Source organism: Gopherus flavomarginatus, chromosome 2 (genome assembly GCF_025201925.1).
Source record: "Gopherus flavomarginatus isolate rGopFla2 chromosome 2, rGopFla2.mat.asm, whole genome shotgun sequence".
NCBI lineage: Eukaryota > Metazoa > Chordata > Testudines > Testudinidae > Gopherus > Gopherus flavomarginatus.
Window position 1 is genome coordinate 20,873,580 of NC_066618.1, and position 22,577 is coordinate 20,896,156.

At 46.0% G+C, this 22,577-nt stretch overlaps 1 protein-coding gene across 3 annotated transcripts in view; it reads right to left on the bottom strand.

The window, feature by feature from the left end:
• LMBR1 (limb development membrane protein 1) overlaps positions 1-21,071 on the bottom strand; it is a 132,179-nt gene extending 111,108 nt beyond the window's left edge. The window contains exon 1 of one of the 3 annotated variants that reach the window (XM_050942262.1): positions 20,716-21,067. In XM_050942262.1, the coding sequence (XP_050798219.1) occupies positions 20,716-20,778 (63 nt within the window). In that variant the 5' untranslated portion in view covers positions 20,779-21,067. Of the gene's footprint in view, positions 1-20,715 lie in introns of all 3 variants that reach the window. The other 2 variants (XM_050942264.1, XM_050942263.1) reach the window with 2 other exon arrangements.
• Between the last annotated feature and the right edge of the window lie 1,506 nt (positions 21,072-22,577).

The following is a 22,577-nucleotide window of genomic DNA, read 5'->3' on the forward strand; positions in this document are numbered from 1 at the left end:
AGAATCTGAAGAACTAAGAAGAAAGGAAACACTTTTCCAAAAATACTGACTTCTTAATAGTCTTCCTAGTATACAAGTTTCCTTTTAGTGGTTTATACATTTATACTCTCATATCCAGATGTTACTACAAGAATTCCTGTTAGTGGGACAGTAAGAAAAGGAAAGACAGAACACAGACTGAAGAACACTTCTACTTTAGCCACTTGGAATAGAAAATTGCAGCTATTACATAGAATACACAAGTCTTTTTCCTTTTAAGTAAGAAAAATAGCAATGAGAGAAGTGATGGCAAAAGTCAGTCTACATGACAGCACTGTATAGTGTAGAATGTTTCAGAGAGTTAATGGTACTCTCTGAATGTATTACATACAAAAAGAGGTTAGCATCAATAGTATAGGTCCTACCACACCCCAGTCCAGAAAAGGAGTGGTGAATATCAGCTCTCTGGATCTGCGCAGAAAGATTGCAGGGAAGCAGCCAATCAGAGCACAGCAGTCTCAGTTAAAAGTAGCTGCAGGGGTGAGCAGATCAGTTCCTGGCTGGGACCACAGGAGTAGGGGTGCTCCTTGCTGGAACTCAATAGAGAACCAGAAGATGGGTTCTGGTGGCACTGGCATTCGATGAGGAAGAAGAGGAGTTGAGAACTTCAGTCCTGAGGTTAGGCTGAAAAGGAAGGGGCTAAATGAGAAGCAGTCTAGGGTTAGCAGCAGCAACTATTAAATGGAACAACATGTGGCTGCTGTTTGTAGGATCCCTATGTCGAGACCTGGAGTAGTGGGCAGACCAGAGTCCCTCCTACTGGCTGAGTGTTCAAAGCCTCGAGAAGGGGACAAGTTTTGGGCTGGAATGTAAAGGGCTATGGGACAGAGCTGAAGATCCTGCAGAGTGCCCACCAGTTGGTGGACTTTGTTACCCTGACAAAGGAACTAGACTTGAAGGAGCGATCTAGCTTGGGCAATTACAACCAATAAGGCAAAGAGTCTCCAGGGAGAAAGCCCTGGGGACACTGCTCTATACCAAAGCAGGCTTGGACTGAAAGCTAGCCCAGAAGGATCTAAGAACCGAGCTCAGAGACAGAACTAAAGACATTTACAAGGACAAAGGGACAGGCCCTGTAGGACTTTTTACTCCGGAAGAAGTTTGTTAGGGCATATTGACTGTGTGACCTGGCCAGAGGGCTGAGCCACTGAAGACCAATGTGACAAGGTTAACAGCCAACAAGGGGAGCAGAGAGAGTGTGTACAGGTTTGCACCCAACTGACAAGCCGAGTTCACGAGAGGTCAGTGGTCCCATCACAGTACCCTTACTTGGATTACTGAGGAATATTAATTCAGCTTTTCACCATGCCACATCCACCCCAACAGCTGACCAATCCTCTCTATGTGGCTGACTCCCATTTCTCCCAGCTCCATGACCTTCCTGTAAGCCCAAGAAAACACCTCCACCTGTTCCATCAGTCTCCCTTCAGATTCCCTCTTTGGCCCCTGAGGACATACATTGGACTGACCCATTTTCTCTTGTCAGTTCCTAGATTCTGAACAGGTACGTGAGAAGCTAGATGCATAGAAGTGTTCACCAGGAATGGTTTCCAGCACCAGAGACACAGGGAAAGCCAGAATTCCAGGCAGAAGTCCATACTTTCGCTACCTCCCAGCTGCTGGAAATACTGCTCAATCCCTGGACTAGTGCCCTTGACAGTTCCTACCTGGCCTCCAGAACCCGTCAGAAGAAGGGTTTCAGGAGTCATCCACTGCAAAGCTAGACAATTGCTTGAGATTTAATCTTGCCTGTAGCAGTGCCTTACTTCAATCTATAGACAGAGCTCAAGACCACCTGAATCTGAGGCATCTCATTTTCAAAAATAAGTTATTTAGTAGCCATACAAAAAGTAAGTAAGTTAATATAAAGAACCCCATTTTTGTTTCCTTATTTCTTCCCTAAATATCTCCATTCTCTCCTCCACCTTGTATTTCTCCTTCAGTCTTTAAAAATTGATACTCTTTTCCCAAAATCCCTTTTTATGAGCATGGTAGTACCCTATGTATCAGTCCATTCCCTTTGTACATAAGCTCTTCCAAGCTGCTGATATATTCTGTACAAAATATTAGTACATTCTAAAACCATCTCTCTATTTGACAGCATTTCATACCATAAGTTAATTTCCTTAAAAAGCACAAAACCAGCATTTTAAAAATGTTTTTATGGATTAAATAAAACTTTCTGATAAACTTTGTCTTAGCCAAATATGTTATGCATTTAAAACTAAATAATTTATTAAACAAAGAAAGTATCCCTAACAGTGAATTGAATTGATTGTTTCTGGTCACTGTATCCTTCAAAATCACAGAATAGTAGATCTCATCCTTTCACACCTTGCTTTATCCATAGATTGGAGGAAGGAAAACAAATGATTCATTTCTATCAACTGAAATGAAGAAGATTGGCTCTTCTGCAGGTGCACAGGGAAAAAGACTTTTGCCACCAAAAGCACTTCAACACACTCTGAGTCAAAGCACATAACGAGCCACTTCTACCAATCACTAGTAGCTTGACTTTCTTCAAAATTTTGCAGCATAACACATGCTGCTTACATTTTTTTTGTATTTTATTTGTTATTTTAATAACTATTATAAGTTAAGGCCTTAACATACATTATCCATTTCAAATATAAGTTTAAATAGTTTTTTTAAGCCTGTATTTAAATAAAAAAATCAAATTTTAAGTCATCACAGGTTGTCGGGGGGGGTTGGTTTTTTTTTTTATCCTCCCTGCCTGAAATCTCATTTTTTTTAGCACCTCATCTGCAATCTGTTGCCACATCTTACCTTCTCTCTATGCTCCATTTAGCACTCCTACAACAACTCTCCTTTTTGATACATCAGCAAACATCTCTTCTCCAGCCTTGTAGTCTAATTTGCCCCATAAGCACCTCCCTATTACCCTCAGACCTTCCTCCTCAAATAGTGGTAGACCTGCCTATTCAATCACACCCTAAAATTTGTATCTCCCACTTAAATCATCTCATTTAACCCCTGCTCATTTTGGCAAGCATCCAGACATGCCATGTGAATAGCTTCCATGGCTCTGCGTCCAACTTATTTCCTAGATCCTTCATAAGAACTTATTTCAACAGTAGCATCACCTCTGATAGCCACTAATGATGCCACAAGTTGCACAGTTAGCGAACCACACTGCAATGAGTTCACAGCCCTCAAAGAGGCAAAGTCACACAGACTCCATGGGGGAAAAAAGTTAAACCTATGTTTTCATTGGATAGTTTGACTGTTACTGATACCTCCTTTCATTGTTACTAATACCTGCCTTAGCCTCGCTGCACCGCCAACTGGGAGCCGCCTCCAGTAAGTGCCGCCCGTGGGAGGCCGCACCCCAACCCCAGCCTCCTCCCAGAGCCAGCATACCATACCCCCTGCACCCCAAATCCCCTCCTGCACCCCAAGCCCCAGCCCAGAGCCCCCTTCTGCACCCAAACATCCTCCCAGTGCTTGCACACCTCACCCCCTCCTACACCAGGCTCAGCCCAGAGCCTCCTCCCACACTGTGAACCCCTTGGCCCCAACCCAAAGCGACACTCCCTCCCGAACCCCAACCCCCTGCCCCAGCCCAGTGAAAGTGAGCAAGGAGAGTGACGGAGAGAGGGAGAGATGGAGTGAATGGGGCTTTGGGAAAGGTCGGGGTAGATCATGGGTTGCCCTTAAATTCAAAGAGTGATCTTGGGCGTAAACAGGTTGGAGACCACTGACCTAGAGTAAGCTTTTGGGACAGGTACCTTTTTATTTCATGTCTGCACATTGCCTAGCAAAGCAGGTCCCTGATCTTTTGTCCCAGGGACTACCACAAAAGAAACAATGACAAGTGGTGTTAGTTTTCAAAACTGATTATTTTGAACTGTAATTATTGGCAGTGAATTTCTGTCCATTACAGCTTATATCCTAATCTCTAGCTTGTTTGCAGGAAAACAGTTACCTCCATGAAGGGGCTGTGGAGTGCCATTTAAAGTCAGGAGTGGCCCTGACTTACCCCCTCCCAGGAGCCTCAACCCTTGAGAGAGCCACTGCCTCCTACACCCAATTCCTGACTCCCTATTCTCTGCCGGCAAGCCTTGAGTCCGTCCACCCTGCTTTCCAGTCCCCAGAGCAGAGAGGAGAAGACGACTCTGCCACTGCAGTTTTGGCATGTTAAGGGCCCAGCACACATTGTGGGACCTGGGTGCCACACCCACACTGCTCCCAGCCATCGGACCTGTGCATCATAATTACAAGATTGCTGTGCGGCCACCAGCACACCACGGCTTACAGTTGCTGTTTGCCAGAGTTTTTTTCACTTATAAAAATGAAAACAATGGCATATTGCAACCAAGAAGGCAGTAAAAAACAAACAAACAACAGCCAGGTAGCTACCCTAACTGCTTAAAAGTGGTCAGGACATGGCCCAGGTGGCCTCCTAGGTTCTGCAGCCTGTGCCTACATGGAAAAACCACAACCATCCCACAATAAGCTGAAACTGCCCTAAGATTTCAGGGACTAAACATCTCTCCCTAATTACTTATCCAAGACCAGTACTTAGAGAAGTTTAGTAATTGCAGATGTATGCGTACTGGTCAAAAATGCAGGCAATCATAAAATGTGGGTGGCAATTTAAATGTAAATATTTGTTACTAAAAGTTACAGTTGTAAAATTTCACAATAATTCTACAAAACCTAAAGTTTATATTGGTACCTCTATTTTGGCTTCCCCTCTCTCTGCAAAACTGTTCCCAGGGCCCATGCTGCTGCCATTTCTATGTTCCAGAAGCACTACAAGAATGAATTAAGTAGTAGCTCCTTGTGAATGTGGAAACAAGAATTGCTTATGTTGTCAAAAGCAACATAGGATTCAGACACCCCTTCAGATCTGCAGGGAGGGGGATGACAGCTGAGGTAGTTAAGTTTAATGGAATTCAAGAGTTTTTACAAATTTTAACATTCAGTAACACACACTGAAGTATTTTGTAAAAAGTTTTGTGATGACCATGTTTGAAAAAGTCATTCTGATTACCATGTTGCGTCCTTTCGTCTCTGCCTGCCACAAAAATTCCACTATGGTTTTAAACAAGAATACCATCAGGGAGAGAAGCGGGGCAGTTGTCCTGGACCTGACCTTTGGAGAGCTGGAGTGGGTAGGACCAGCGGTGCCCTATCAGCAGGCCTATGGTGCTTCACTGCAATCTCTCATTCTATAACTACCAACTTCTGCTGCCCATAGAGCACAAATGCCAGGAGAAAACATCACACAGCATAATTCATACAGCAGAAGCATCCTGAGCATCTAACCATCCTGAGACACAGTAATCTAGTGAGGAGGAGGAAAAAGGAGCTGCCAAAGAAAGGAAGGCAGGAAGAGTAAAAACACTGAATTTTCTGACCATAATGGCACTTTTAATAAAAATTTAATCATACTTCTGTTGCAGTCAAAAATAAATGCTGCATACTGCTGGGAATCCCTACACTTGGAGGGGTGGGGGGGGAGGTTTGTTTGTTTAAGTTTCTTTCTACCATCTTTAACAGAAAAATATTCCATTAAGATGGAGGTAAAAAAATAGCAAAATGAATGTTCTCCACGCCAATTAACTAGCCCCTGCTGTATACTCATTGCCATAAGGCACTTTTGAACTAACTTTTTAAAGTGCCTCTTTCCAAAGACACCCCGTCTTTCATATGAACACTATATAGTAAACTATAGCCCAATACTGTTTCAAAGTTTGCCTCAACTTGCATAAAGCTATACGAATTATCACAGCTTTTGTTTAAACTTACTCTGACAACTGATTATTCACACATAATATATTTTATGGAACTTACTAGTTTCCACAAAATATTAAATTACCACCAGTGTTGCTATTCAGTTTCTGACCATTACTTCTATGGCTACAAAATCATCTTCTTCCACAGGTTTTTCCCTGCAAAATACACATGAACCATTGCTTTATGTTGCCAAGAAAACTTCAGGTACAAGAGTGAGTTTAAGCCATTAAAAATTCAAAATCTATTTTGCTTTTCTAAACTGAAGAATTCCACATGGATTTACAAAGAAATGTTGATTAAAATAAACACTGTACAGAAATGGAACTTCATAGCTCATCAGGAATGTCACCTTGCATGTCCTTGGAATACTGCGTCACAATACTAACCACAACACTCAGAGAGACACCCATGATCTGCCAAGCGTCACAGAAAAAAGCATTCTTACAAAAAAATCTTGGGGATCAAAGAGTATTTGCTTAGAAAGTAAATGCTAAGGAAATCAAAGAGGCTAGAATAGCTCACTGCACCAAGCTAACAGTTTTGACTTAGAAAGAACAGTGAACAGCACCAGAGGAAACTGGGACAATACATTTTGTTGTATAAACAAATCTACTTGGATGAAAAAAAATCGTAATTGTTCAGATAAGCCAGAAACTCAGCAGGAACTTGATAAAATTTTACAAAGCTGTGTATAATCACACCATGTACTATTCCCTTAAGTAAGGACAGGAAATAGCACAGACGTCAGCAATAAGCATACTAAACTAACCCATTAGTATCAAACTAGAGTGGAGCACTGCCTAACCTGCACAATCCACTACAATACTTAAAACAACATCTACGTGAAGCAAAAATTACAGACCCACCCACATCTCACAGATGAGTGAGAGCATTTTTTTTGTTCCCTAAAAAAAGACATCGAATCTTTAAAGGGTAAAATCCAGGCTTCATTGAAGTCAACAAAATACATATTGACTTTTAACAGATTTCACTCTTGGCTTCTAAACTTCCTGTCTACTGAATCAGGTTAGTCATATCTCAGCCTTTCCCTTTAAAAAGTGCTGTACCTGTGTTGTAAGACCACATGAGTTAGGGCAGGGGTTCTCGCAACAAAATTTTTGGTGGCCTCAAAGTGCGGCCACCAACTCTTGCTGGTGGCTGCACTTCCACTTTTTTCCTAAAATATGTAATTAATTTTAGGAAAAAAATATGTACATGTACACATCATAATTTGGGGGGGAGTGTTTGGTTTTTTTGCAGACTAAGTATTAAAATTAATGCTTTGAAAAGTGATATTTGTATACTTGTTAATATCACTTTTCACAGTACACTTAGTAGTTACATGGGAGGCTGTGAAAAGTGGTAAGTGATATTAACAAAACATACACATCACTTTTCACAGCCTCTCAACTAGCTAGTGAGTCTGCTGTGAAAAAGTTATACTTGCATGTTTGTGAATATCACTTTTCTCAGCAAGCCTCAGGACAAATTAAGCCCTAGATGGGGAGGTTGGAGAGGGAGGCAGCAAGTGCCAGGAGCAATACTGGGATGGATATGGGACCAGGGGAGGCAGTGAGGGACCCAGAATGATGTTGGGGATGAATGCGAGGCCAGGAAAGCTGCGGGAGCCAGAGGTGATGGGAGTGGGTGGTGAGCTCTACCACAGCATGGCCAGCACTAGAAGTCGGCACCTTCTGCGGCCAGAGCCCCAGCCCACAGCTGGGGCTGTGTGGCCAAAGCCAGGGGTCCAAGCCCCAAACTCCATGACTGGAGCAGCGCAGCCAGAGCTAGAGCTCAGCACCCACTGCCGCGCAGCCAGAGCCAGGACTCAGCACCCAAAGCCATGCAGAGGCAGTGCAAAGCAGCACATCCAGAAGCAACAAGGAGGAAGGGGGAATGGTCGATCCTTTGTCGCCTGCCCACCCCCATCACTGTCTGAAGGCTGTTGTGGCCACATTAAAAGCCCCTGGAGCCGCATTTGAGAAACGCTGAACTAGGGAATAGTTTAGACTGCTCCAACAGCTTTTCTGGACAACAGGTCACCATGGCAGAACAACAAATTAATCTGCATTACAGTCATCAAAGAGTCATGGTGAAAAGAGCAGCAAAGAATCCTGTGGCACCTTATAGACTAACAGACGTTTTGGAGCATGAGCTTTCGTGGGTGAATACCCACTTCCTCAGATGCATGAGACCACTTCCTGGTTGCTGGTTTCCAACAGCCAAAAGGAACAGAGCTTGCAGCGCTCCAGAGGCAATCCTGGCAGTTATAGGCCAGTAAGCCTAACCAGTCAAATTAATTGAAACTATACTGAAAAAGTGCCACACAACAACTGGCATCCTTGATGACAGTCTAAGACAGAGATCAAGAAATGGGTGTAGACCAGTGGTCCTCAAACTGGGGGTCAGGACCCCTGAGGGGGTTGCAAAGTTATTACATGGGGAGTCACGAGCTGTCAACCTCTACCCCAAACCCCACTTTCCCTCCAGCATTTATAATGGTGTTAAATATATTAAAAAGTGTTTTTAATTTATAAGGGGGGGGTCGCGCTCAGAGGCTTGCTATGTGAAAGGGGACACCAGTACAAAAGTTTGAGAACCACTGGTGTAGACTCTACTACTCAGTCACCAGAGAAGCAATCCCTCTAAGAAAAAATAGTATGTTGATAGCATGGAAAGGCTTGCATTATTATTCCCTATTTACTAAAAAATTTTATTATCTCCATGTGGTCAAAGCAACAACTTTCACAAACATGAGATGACCAAGAGCTGGCATGACATATCTCTGGGGAGAAAAAAAAAAAAAAAGATGCACACCATTCATTACGAAGGGTTGAGAGCCTTTTATCTGGCATTTGAAATGATTTGAGGGCCACAGGCCTAGCAAGGGTTGTGGTTTGGTGGCTCCCATGATGGAGAGGTCAAAAAGATAGAATAGGCCAGATCCTATGAGATTTCCAGCCCCCACAGGAATTCCGAGGTAGGCTTGAGGTCTTGTGGGATATGGCTCAAGATTTGGAGCCATTATAAGAGCCCGGTGCACAAGGCTACTTCCCGTTTGCTGGTTTCCAGCAGCCAAATAGGAACAGAGCACGCAGCACACATGGATCATAGGCAGCAGTCTGGCAATAATCAAACCCTGGTTGACTGTGCAGGGCACACGGCTGGCCAGCTGCAGGGCTGGGACAAGACACAGTAGGGCAGCAGGACGGGCCAGCAGACCCAATGCAGCTGCCAGATGCAGAAGGACGAGTGTTGCCTATCCTGGAGCAGGAGGCAAACAGAAAGGTCAGGAAGGAGAAAGAAAAAAGCATGATGTCAGGAAGGGAACCACATACTAAGCACCCAGGAATATGGCAATTCATGGAGGTGATGCAGTCCATTTTGGATCAGATTGAAGCTCAGGAACACAGCCAGGCACAGCATGGGACACCTCGGTTCCTGCAGTAGAGTGAGTTCAAAACAGGCAAGACCACCTGGGAGAGCAGACAACAGGCCACGGTTGTTTAGCCCCACTCCCCAATGCACGTGTTTGGGGTTTAGCACACTCACGACTCTTGCTGTCTCAGACATGCAGTTCTGGTGGGAGCAACAGGGTGGGCTCCGGGTGGCTTCAGAGTCAGGCCTGCAGGGGCACACAAGTGGGACATAAACAGAGGGGAGGTCACAAAATATGCCCTACAACTGCCAGGGCTCCGCTCCAGCTTCAGGAAAAAACCTGCAGCTCCACTGCTGCTTCGCGCTCCAGCTCCGGGGTTTGCTCCAAAACCCTGATGACTGCAGGTACAGGGGGACCACAATGTCCAGAGCCCCCAGAGGACAACCCTCCAGCCACCGGTTCCTCAGATGGTAGCCCTACAGATTTCAATATCACAACTGCTGGCCCCATAGCCTTTAATGCAGCAACCCAAGAGGTCGACTAATGTGGGTTTGAATGCGGTCTCATATGCAGCTGCTTCAGATCAGTTGGGGGCCCATCCTTCAGTTAACACAGGAGAACATAGGGCGAGCAGATTACATGGACGTATTCTCCCTGCAGTTCAGGGAGAGCCTATACCGGAAGAGAGGGATAAAGTGGAGAGGAGAGAAAAAGATAGTATAAGGCATCCAAAGATATAGATGAATTGGGACAAGCAGCTTATAGCCTAAATCACCTACATGGGAATGATGGGACAGCTATAACCAGCAATGCATATGCCCATGATGAAGTATCTACATATTTTATGTAGGCTATATAATACTTTTTGAGGCACCTCAGGGCTCTGGTGATGAGCAATTTAGAATGAAGGAACCCTGAACCACTTCTTGTGCTGGAAAGAAACCAGTCAGGAACTATGGCTGTAGTGCCTGGCTTGGGGGTGCCCATTATAGGCCCTTTCATCAATAGTGGCTATATACTGGTAAAGTCAGGGTGTGAAAAGGGGGGACAGGGCAAGGCTCAAGGCACCAGTACCTGGCCAGCCAAGGCTTTCATGCTGGGCGTACAGAGACAGGGAAGTGTTTTCATGAATCCCGTAAGTTTAGGCATGGAATGCAGGCATTGTGGAGGCAGGCACAAATATTCAGGCTGCTCATGTTCTAAGCACACCTTCCCCAGAGGATGCGGGGAGCAACCCAAGACAGCACAGAACAGGGGAAGGGCCAGAATGGCTGAAAGAGGTGATATCTACAATTAACTTGGTGTTTTAGCCACCTTTTAAGGGATTATTCCAAGGAAGAGCATTCTATATATTTGTGGGAGGGTTTTGTTCACGATCCCATAGAAGGGGAGAGGGTGCACAAAACGGCAAATTACCTCATATCTGTTAAAGGGCATGTCCAGGGACAAGATTCAAAAGGAGGTTGGTTTGGCAAAGTTGCAGGTCCTGTCCAGCAAATGCTGTTGCCTGATCTCCATATCTCCCCTGTGAGCCTTATCCCTAAAAGCTCCTGGTGAGTATCATCTCATTCACTATCTCTTATACCCAAAAGAGGGAAATCAGTGAACAATGCGATCAACCCCAGGTTGTACACCATGTGCTACGCATTATTTAACATTAGGCACATGGCACCTCATATTGCCTTCTTGCCTTGCTTGGAAAGAACGACATTAAGTGAGCCTTCTGCATTTTCCCAGGCCACCCAGCTGACTGTGACCTCTTTCACGATCAGCTTTATGTGGACAGAACAATGTCCATGGGCTGTGCTATTTCATGGGCAACCTTTGAAAAAATTCAGCACAAGGCTCTGGACTGAGCAGTCAGGCGGTGTGTAGGATGCCAGCAGCTGACACACTATCTGGACAAATTTCTGTTTTCAGGCAGGATGAGTGTAAGGGGCTCCTTTGGGTTTTTCAGGAGCTGATGGGCAAATTGGGTATTCCCCTAGCTGATGAAAAAACTGAGGGACCTGAGAACACGTTGATGTACCTAGGCACTGAGCACAACATAGTCCAGGGGCAGTCCCACCTACGTTGGGACAAATTTATGGCGTTAAAACACATATGGTTGTTAGAGTCAGCAAGACCAAAAACATTTGTCTAAGGGATCTCCAATCCCTCTTGGACAACTTGAACATTATATGGAAAGTCATAGCCTCCGGGCATGCCTTTTGTGAGCAGTTTGCTACTGTTACTATTGAGATATGGGCCCACACCACTTTATGAAGGTCACTACAGAGATTAAGGAAGACCTGGCACAGATTCCTCACTCACTGTAATGGGGTGTCTATATGGAGGGATGTTTACATGATCAAGGCTGACTTGCAAGTCCACTCAGATGCAGCAAGCAGGACAGATTTTGGCTTCTATTTCAGAGAGCACTGGTGTGCCCATGAGTGGCCCCAGGAATGGAGGGAGTCTGGAGTTTTGAAGGACATCACATTCCTGGATTTCTTCCCCATTCTGGTCACTATTCAGGATGGGGAGTTCAAGGACAAGTGGATGAGGTTTTGGTGCAACAATCACGCAGTTAGTCACTTGGTGAACTTTCAGTCCACTAAATCTGACAGGATAACGAGGCTTGTGAGGACTTTCGTTCTCCGTTTTCGCCATTTCAACTTTCATTTCACTGACAACACGTACCTGGGCTTACCAAAGGCATAAATGAAACTCTCTCTCAACGGCCAGTCAACAGATTCAGAGTACTAACATCAGAGGTACCAGACCAGATGCTGGCAGCCCTATGATATCTTCATTGCTAGAAACAATATCCACAGCCAAGGGATCATTGCACCATGCACCTGTTTGGCCTACATGATGGCACCTGAGGTATTCCAAGCATTCGGGGGCTGAGAGCCCAGATCTCCAAAACCTTGCAGTTCATGATCTCACTACATAGGCAATGGCTGGCACCACCGACAACAGCTAACCAGTTAGCTGTGGTGTCCTTTGACTGCGAGTCTATAGGTCATCTGGACCCCTGTAGGGGATCCATGGCCCATAGGATGCTGGAAGGTTGGGCACAGGCTTCTGGGACACGGAGCAATGTCAGGAAACTAGTGACCTTGCAGGTACTAAGGCAATCAGTTGAAGTTCTTCCTTGCATCTGCCATCCAGGGGTGGACGGGTGTGAAGTTGTATTCTTCAAGGAAGCCTTTGTGTTGGCTTTCTTTGGGGCCTTTCAGGTCAGTGAGCTGGCGCTTTCAGCCAATGGAGACTCTTCAGGGTGGGCTCCCAAACTACATGACGTGCAGTGAGAAGGTGATTCTCTGTAGCTCAAGGTCCACAGGTCAAAAACAGACCAAAGGCGGTTCAGTGAGGCTGCTGTTCTGCACCGTTCTGGTAAGATGAACCTGCACCCTGTACAGACACTGCAGACATATGTGGCTCAATGCCAACTCAGTGAGGGGGGTCCCGTTTCTACACAGTGACCATTCCTTCCTAACCAAATTCCAGTTTGTGAGAGTCTTTCCGAAACAGTTCTTATTCTTCAGCTTGCCACCAGGAGAGCATGTCTCCCACTCTTTCTGTACAGGGGCCTCAACAGTGGTTACCCAGTTGGGCATGGGTGAGTCAGAGGTCCAAGCTATAGGACACTGCAATCCAGGGTCTGTAATTCCTATGGCAGGTGTCTGAGGGGAAGGTAATGCAGGCGGTAGGCAGTAAGCACCACAGGTTTTAATCATGTCTGCTTCCTCCCCCATGTCTATCATAAAGAATATATTGCAGCACACACAGTTGAGAATAGGGATTTGAGAGCACAGCATTGTGCACTGGGCTTACAAGAGAGCACGAAATTTGGCGAGAGGCTCACAGGTGGACATTGGAAGGGATGTGATTCTGTATTGGCATGGCAGACAGGGCATATCCTAGGACCAGCTCATGCTCTTCTTGCATGGGCTGGTACCCTGGGAGGACATGCCTGACATCATCATTATCCACCTAGGGAAGAACAACTTGGGAATGTGCTCCAACTTCAAACTGATTTTGAAGGCTAAGCAGGATTTTGGACTGCTGGTGAACATATTTCCCAGTGTGGGGATAGTACTGTTGGAAATGTTGGCCCGCAAGGTTTGGCCGACTGCAGTACACTCACAAAAAGGTGAATATGGCCCAGAGGAAGGACCATAGGAAGTAAAAACATGGCTGGAGTCCCGAGGTGGGTCTATTATCAGACATCGTCACGAAGCTCAGAGCATGACTGAGCTTTATCCAAAGGAAGGAATGCATTTCTCTGATATAAGTGCAATATGTTCTTGGATGATCTCAGAATTGCGCTGGCCAAACTTCTAGGTAGTCCATGCAGGGTGGGATGGAAGCAGCCCAACTGATGCTGCTGCTTCCTTGTGGCAGGTGCCCCGTGCAGGAACTCACTGATTTAGGCTCCAGATCCAAAAAAGTAACTTATGGGCATCCCAAGGGCATCTCTTGATAAGAACATAAGAATGGCCGTACCGGGTCAGACCACAGGTCCATCTAGCCCAGTATCTGTCTACCGACAGTGGCAAATGCCAGGTGCCCCAGAGGGAGTGAAGCTAACAAGCAATGATCAAGTGATCTCTCTCCTGCCATCCATCTCCATCCTCTGATGAACAGAGGCTAGGGACACCATTCTTTACCCTTCCTGGCTAACAGCCATTTATGGACTTAGCCACCATGAATTTATCCAGTTCCCTTTTAAACATTGTTATAGTCCCAGCCTTCACAACCTCCTCAGGTAAGGCGTTCCACAAGTTGACCGTGCGCTGTGTGAAGAACTTCCTTTTATTTGTTTTAAACCTGCTACCTATTAATTTCATTAGTGACCCCTAGTTCTTGTATTATGGGAATAAGTAAATAACTTTTCCTTATCCACTTTCTTCACATCACTCATGATTTTATATACCTCTATCATATCCCCCCTTAGTCTCCTCTTTTCCAAGGTGAAGAGGCCTAGCCTCTTTAATCTTTCCTCGTATGGGATCCTCTCCAAACCCCTAATCATTTTAGTTGCCCTTTTCTGAACCTTTTCTAGTGCTAGAATATCTTTTTTGAGGTGAGGAGATCACATCTGTACATAGTATTCGAGATGTGGGCGTACCATGGATTTATATAAGGGCAGTAATATATTCTCAGTCTTATTCTCTATTCCCTTTTTAATGATTCCTAACATCCTGTTTGCTTTTTTGACCGCCTCTACGCACTGCGTGGACATCTTCAGAGAACTATCCACGATGATGCCAAGATCTTTTTCCTGACTCGATGTAGCTAAATTAGCCCTTATCATATTGTATGTATAGTTGGGGTTGTTTTTTCCAATGTGCATTACTTTACATTTATCCACATTAAATTTCATTTGCCATTTTGTTGCCCAATCACTTAGTTTTGTGAGATTTTTTTGAAGTTCTTCACAATCTGTTTTGGTCTTAACTATCTTGAGTAGTTTAGAATCACCTGCAAACTTTGCCACCTCACTGTTTACCCCTTTCTCCAGATCATTTATGAATAAATTGAATAGGATTGGTCCAAGGACTGACCCTTGGGGAACACCACTAGTTACCCCTCTCCATTCTGAGAATTTATCATTAATTCTTACACTTCGTTCCCTCTCTTTTAACCAGTTTTCAATCCATGAAAGGACCTTCCCTTTTATCCCATGACAGCTTAATTTATGTAAGAGCCTTTGGTGAGGGACCTTGTCAAAGGCTTTCTGGAAATCTAACTATGCTATGTCCACTAGATCCTCCTTGTTCACATGTTTGCTGACCCCTTCAAAGAACTCTAATAGATCAGTAAGAGACGATTTCCCTTTACAGAAACCATGTTGACTATTGCTCAACAGTTTATGTTTTTCTATGTGTCTGACAATTTTATTCTTAACTATTGTTTCGACTAATTTGCCCGGTACCGATGTTAGAGATGGGGGTAACGTATCTAAGCCCTGCAGCAAACAAACTGGGGCTGGAGCACTACCCAGGGGGACTGCCCCACCAACGTGCTTGATGGCAGTGCTCTCTGGGGGTCGAAGTCCCCTGTCACCTCAAGCCCTGGAAGGAGAAGGGATGCTAGCAGACAAATAGAAGTGCCCTTAGTCTCTCCTAGTTTGATGACTGGCTCCCCCGATGGTGGGAGCCCACAAGAATTGGCAAATGATCAATGGGGTGCGAGTGACTGCAGTAGACTGTCCCCTTGGAGGTAATTTGACTAATAAATTTGTGGCATAGTTAAAACCCATACCACATTTCCTTGCCTTCTTCCATGCAGTGAGTACACCAATCCAGAGGAAGAGAGAAACTCCTTTACTAAAGAAAAATGTGATTATATCTCAGTTTTATTTTACCGGTTTTCAAAAATGAAACATTTAGAACAGGCCAACTATAATACAGAAATTATTAGATTAAAGATTTATTTAGGATTAAATTAAAGATTTATTTATCAAACCACAGAACTGTAATCTAGGAATTTCATGCAGCTGTTTTTTAAAAAGAGCATCAGAAATTATTTCATTTCTTTTATCTACAGGAATTTTGTTGCTTCCCTTCCTAAGGCATGCTATTGGAAGAAACAAGAACTACACTTTCCTGACACAAAACACAGACTATTTTTATTTGTATCACATAATCTTTAAAACTGCTAAAATACTAGTAGATTTGGTAAAGTTCACTCTCACTTGTATACTGTCACATAACCCACCAGAAGTTCACTCCATGTAACTAATGCCAAACTCTTCCCTTAGTTATATCACTGCCTCCTACCCTGGTTTAAATTGATGTTATTTGCACACATCAGAAGGTGGAGCATATTATCTCAGTTGTGGAGATAAGTATGCACAACTCACTGTTAAAATACTGGAAAGTGGTGGCATTTAGGTTACAGTACAGTTCCTGATGCGGATGTTGTGTGTATTGTCTTGATTAGCAGGGGACAAGACTCAGGGTAACAGGAGGGTGCACAAGAGTGTTACTGCGTACTCCATTTTGCTTCAGGAAGCTTTGAGGAGATAAAAAGAAATTGTGCTAAAATGATACTCACCATATACTTCATAATTGTTAAGAGGAACAGGAGGCTACAGGGAAGCTGCACGGGGGATACACTCTCACTTAGCTATAGGTAGGGACTACTTTTATTTCTACACTTCTAAAATGCATTTATGAGACTCTCTAGCCACACTGTACATGAATTTAATAAAATACACATGAACTATCCCTACATTATCCCTTCTATCAAAACCCTGAGAAAACAGATGGTCTTGCAGAATACTAAAGATCAATAAACTGGCTCAAGAATATGAAAGACAAGGTGGATAAGGTAATACTTTTTTATTTGACCAACTTCAATTGGTGGAAGAGACAAGTTTTTGAGCTTCACACAGCTCTTCTTGAGGTATGGAAAAGGTAAACAGCTAAATACAAGGAACAGATTGTTAAGCATATGGGGTTAACAAACACTGCAAGAAACCACATAAAATGAAGTGGGCAATTAACACCTCAAGAATGGCTCAAGAATAGGAAGTCCTTCACTGAGAATACTTTGCCTCAGTTATCTAAATATAGGCACCGCTAGCAAGATCATCAAGTAACCTTAGGCTATGTCTACACTATGGCTTATGTCAGCAAAACTTATGTCGCTCAGGGGTATGAATAAACCACTCCCCTAAGCAAGGGTGTGCACAAGGGAGGATAAGCAGGGCATGGGGCCCCCCCAGTCAGCAGGGCAAAGAACTCTTCCAGGGTAGGGAGTGTGAGCTCCACTGGCAGCAGGCCAAGGTGGGAGATCCAGCTCCTTCAGGCACGAGTGAGCTCCACCAGGACGCAGGGGGAAGGGAAAAGAGCCAGCTCCTCCGACCTCGAGGCTGAAGCAAGGAGAGCCAGCTCCTCAGGTAGCACAGAAAGTGCCCCTACAAAAGTGGCCAGATTTTTATTTCTGTGCACGCCCCTGCACCTGAGAGACACCAAAGTAAGTCCTAGTACAAGATCTAAGCTACTGCTTCAGGGATATTTACGCATATAGGTGAGTTAATCTTTGCTTAGCTTTTGGCAGGTTTTGGGCATCTACAGGCACTGTGTACTGTCACACTGGGCTGTACAAAGAGATGTAACATGAAGTCATGCTTCCAGTCGCAGAACAGTGGGCACCTTCACAAAGCACAAGAGGAAGCATCACATGTGGGAGCAAAACATAGGCAGGGCACTGATGGATAAGGAGGTACATAGGAGCCCACGGACTATGTCTACACTACACATCAGTGTCAGTGGCATGCAGTGTACATGTAGCTATATGCTGCAGCAAAAAGCAAGCTGCTTCCACAGTGCAGTGTGTGGCTACACGTGTCAATGAAAGACTCTAGTAACAGGGAGGCTCCGGGAAAGGTTTCTGCTGACAGAGCCTTTCACTGAGGGGAGGAAACGCTCTGGCAGGGGTGAGGAAGCTGGGAACCGCCCCCCCTTCCCCCCCTGCAGCAGGCAAAGGCTCCAGCAGCAGAGAGCTCCTCAAGCTCTTTCCTGCTGCTTCCCCACAACCAGAGCCTTTCCCCACTTCTGGAGTCTTTCCCTCTAGTGGGGAAAGGCAATGGCAGCAGGATAAGTACACTGCTAAAAACAGCAGCCTAGGTAGGGCAGCACAGCTTGGACGAGTAGAGTTGCCACAGGATATGTACTCACATACTTACCCACACTCTTCACACGTCTTTACTTGCCTAAAGTCATGGCTCCTTGGCTACGCTGCTATTTATACCCATTCTAGGGCACTACATGGGTAGAGGTACACTATATGCCACCAAAACAAGAGGGCAATGTAGACATACCATAGGAGTGTAGATTAAAGGAAACATAGAACAGTGGTCTCCAAAGTGGGGTGTGCAAGAGGATCCTTGGGGGTGCATGGCAGGAGGAGTGGTTTTTTGGTTTTGTTTTTTGCTTCGGCAGTTCGGGCGGGAGTCTGATTGGTTTGTTTTTTTTTTTTTTTTTGCTTTGGCAAAAACGGTAGAGCTGGTGCGGCAGGGGGTACGCGATCAAAAAAGTTTGGAGACCACTGACATAGAGGGGTCATGAATGGAGCAAGGGAGAGAGGACAAGGAAGGTGGTTGCCCAGGAAACTTCAAGCCTTTCTCTATACTGAAAAAAATCCTCCATCCCTGTATCCTCATTTCCCCACCATTTGCTATTCCTATACCCCACACTGTTGGAAGTCTCACTATCACATACATCTCCTACAGATTCGTTAATATGTCGAATAGAGGAGCCATGTTTTGTGGGCCTCAGGATCTATTGCAGTAGGGACCCCCTCCAATAGACCTTCTGCACCAAACTTGCTTAAACTTTTGGCACTCACTTAAGAAAAACAGGGGGAATTGTGTAACGTGAACCAGCTTCAGTAGAGTCCAAACACCACCCACAATATACTACACTTTAACAAAAAATTCTACACCTTTTTAGAAACTATGGAAATGAGTACTTAAGGGATCCAGTCAGGTCCCCACTGCCAAATAATCCGTTCACTGTCATCTCACCTGATTTACACAGCTCACCCAAATTTAATATTGCTGTCTAATAAAATTGACAAATATGCCACCACAAATTACTAGAATATGAAATCATATTCTTATTCAAGGGATCAATTTTCAAATATAATCTAGTAATGTATATACCTTTGCATATATGTTCGCAAACTTTTTAAGGGTGGTATGGGTCAGTATAAAATGATATGTTTCCAGTACCTAGCATGTACCTTTGACTGCAATAGTCTGCCCCCACTTCACAGTACTTATGTATGCACCACATACTCCCACACGTGGCTGGGGGAGAATGAGACAGTACAGCGTGAGAGCCCTACCAGAACCCTCTATCTATGTTGTGGCATCTGGTTGTTTCCAGGGGTGTTTGGGGCAGTAGACACCACCCATAGGCTCAGTGTATTTCTGCATTTGACTATGGGGGAGAGAGAGGAGTATGGGACAGTACTAGGGATGGCATGAAGGGGGATTTTCGGGAGGTACGAAAGGAATGTATGCCCTCTGTACACACCGTGTACTCCTACACTTGGCTGAGGTGAGAATTGAGGGCAGTTGTAAGACAGCATGGTAGGTGGGTGGCAGGACACATCTACATACTGTGTACTCCTATACTTGACTGGTGGGAGGCATGATGCAGCAGCATGAGGGTGCGGGTGGAGTACAGAAGCACAGAGATGCAATGTGTCCTCTGTACACTATCACTTATCTGTGGAATTAAGGTTAAGAGTTGTAACTGCAGAGATGGTATTATGGGGGCACAGGTAAGCCTCCCCAGGCACACCATGCACTCCCCCACCTGGCTATAATGGATAAGGGTCATGAAGCAGTACCAGAGGAACTACAGGGTGGTGCACACAGTAAGTTGGAGTGGCACTATGGGTAAATAAGTAGGTAGTACATCTCTACCTCGATATAACGCTGTCCTCGGGAGCCAAAAAATCTTACCGCGTTATAGGTGAAACCTCATTATATTGAGCTTGCTTTGATCCGCCAGAGTGCACACCATCACCCCCCCGAGCGCTGTTTTACCGCATTATATCCGAATTCGTGTTATATCGGGTTGCATTATATTGAGGTAGAGATGTATTATAAATAGAAGGCAATATGAAGTGGCAGAGTGTGATATGGGGCAGTATGAGGAGAGGGAGAAATAGTATGAGAGGATGTAGTGCGGTAAAATAGGAGGATACAGAGACAGCAGCATGAAGATGGGATATATAGGGCAAGCAGGACAGTGAGGGCACTATGAGGGGGTTATAGAGTGGAACAGTACGGGGCACTATGAGGAGATTAATGGGGAGGTAGGATGGTGGTAGGTTACAAGACAGGCAGGATGGTCTGGGGCGGTGTTAGGGGGTTCCAGAGCAGGCAGGATGGAGAGGAAAGGTATGAGAGGTGCTCCAGGGCAGATAGGATGAGGAGCACAGGGGGGGTTCCACTGTGGGCAGAGGACCAGGGATGGGATACAAAGGAGCAATATAAAAGGGGTTCTGGAGTGGTCAGGATTGGGGGGTCAGTATGAAGGGGAAGTTCTGGGGCAGGATCAGGGTAGGTATGGGGGTGATTCTGTGGCAGGCAGGGGGTTTGACAGCAGGATGGGGGGAGGGTTCCAGGGCAAGCAGGATGAAGGGTGGATGGGCTCAAGGAGGGGGGCAGGAAAAGGGTCGGTAAGAAGGAGACTCGGGGGGGAGGATGTGGGGGTGGTATGAACAGGGATTCCAAGGGGGAAAAGGATGAAGGAGGGTTCCAGAGGAGACAATATGGGGGGTCAGAATAAGAGGGTTCCAGGGCAGGTGGGATGGGAGGGGCTCGGGGCAAGTGGGATGAGGGGGAGGGGCATGAGGAGCATTGGGGGGCAGGGTGGGGGTCGGAACGAGGAGAGTTTCCAGGGCCGGATGGGGGGACGGTGTTACAGGGCGGGAGGCATGAGGGGCAGGATAAAGGGGGGTTACAGGGCGGGCTGCATGGGGTGGGGGGTTCCGGGGCGGGTCACCCCCGTACGCACCGTGTACTCCCGCACTTGGCTGTGGAAGTTCTGCTCACGAATTGTCACCTCGTCCGCTTCCATCCTTCATACTCCCGCAACCCCGGCTCGCAATGGCGGCTGCGGCCGCCGCTTCTGCTCCTGCCCCTCCTGCGGCGGGCGGGGGACCATGGCCAGCAGCAACGCCGACTGCTCCCGGGTCCCTGGCGGCGAGCGAGGCGACCGGAGCCACCGACAACCCCAGCGGCGCTCGCTACCTCCCCGGGGCTGTCACCGTCCGGCGGAGGAGTAGGGGAAGGCCCAGCCTCTCTGGCTGCGTCACGGCGCGGCGGCAACGTCCGCAGCGCCACCACTAGCCCAGCCCCCGGCCAGGGGAGGGAGAAGGGCGGGACCCAAGGGGCGTGGTCAGAACAGCCCCGAGGGCGCGCGACAATGGGGGGCGAGACCTGAATGGTCCCCAAGCGCCAATGCTTGTACGATCCCAGGGGGCGGGGCTAAGAGCAAGGCGTGGCTAGCAGTACCCCGAGATAAGGGGGCGGGGGCGGGGCGGGGGCCGTGCTGACCTATCAGTGGAGCGGGGCCAAAACGGCCCCGGGGGCGGGGCTAGGTGAGGAGGCTGCGCCAATTCGGAAAAGAGGGGCTGGGAAAGGCGGAGCTAAACTATAAAAGCTCTGCGCAGGCGCGAGCGGAGATAGTTGCAGGGGAGAGGAAAGGGCACAGTCAGAGGGGTGGTCTATAGTCTCTGACTGTCAGGTTGTCTCTGATGAAGTGGGGTCTAGCCTAGGAAAGCTTATGCCCCAGTAAATTTGTTAGTCTCTGAGGTGACACAAGGCCGCCTTCTTGTTTTTATGTAATGTAAAGGATGTGGCTAAGATGCTTGATTACAATCCTGAAGGTTGTGACTTTGAGTCTCACTGAAATATCACCTCCAATTTACCCTGCTATAGGTGCTGACTCTATGGGTGCTCAGGGTCTGGAGCACCCATGGAGAAAAATTGGTGGGTTCTCTGAACCCACTGCCAGTGCCCCACCTTGCCCCATTTCAGCCTCTCTTTGCTGAAAACCGAACACCCTTTCTTAGCCCCCTTTCAAGGATTGGTAGCAAATTCCAAGGAAAGGAGCTACAAGATAACCTGAGAACAGCAAATATGTTAAAAAGAGAAGGCTCTGAAAGATAGGTAAGTCCTGAGTTATTCCTTCACTGCTATTTACATGTAAAAATTCATCCCTAGCTACTGTTAACTAGTGAATGTAAGAATAGCCATACTGGGTCAGACCAAAGGTCCATGTAGCCCAGTATCCTGTCTACCGACAGCGGCCATTGCCAGGTGCCCCAGAGGGAGTGAACCTAACAGGTAATGATCAAGTGATCTCTCTCCTGCCATCCATCTCCACCCTCTGACAAACAGAGGCTAGGGGCACCATTCCTTACCCATTCTGGGTAGTAGCCATTCATTGACTTAACCTCCATGAATTTATCTAGTTCTCTTTTAAACCCTGTTATGGTCCTAGCCTTCACAACCTCCTCAGGCAAGGAGTTCCCCAGGTTGACTGTAGGCTGTGTGAAGAAGAACTTCCTTTTATTTGTTTTAAACCTCCTGCCTATTAATTTCATTTGGTGGCCCCTAAGTGCAAATGTTATAATAAAATCTCACTGTCAGCTCCCTACAGATCTAGTTGCTTTCAGGAGAGTAGTACTGGAAAGTATATTCTTCACTGGTTGGAGTTTCACCTCATTCTGTATACTGAGGACTTGAATATGCTGCAGACTATAACCTGCAAGATGGAGCTACAGATGATGAAAATCATCAGAACTCTTAAGTCTATCAATCATTTAATCCTTGCCACAGCCATCCAGTTCTTCATGTACTTCAATACCAGAT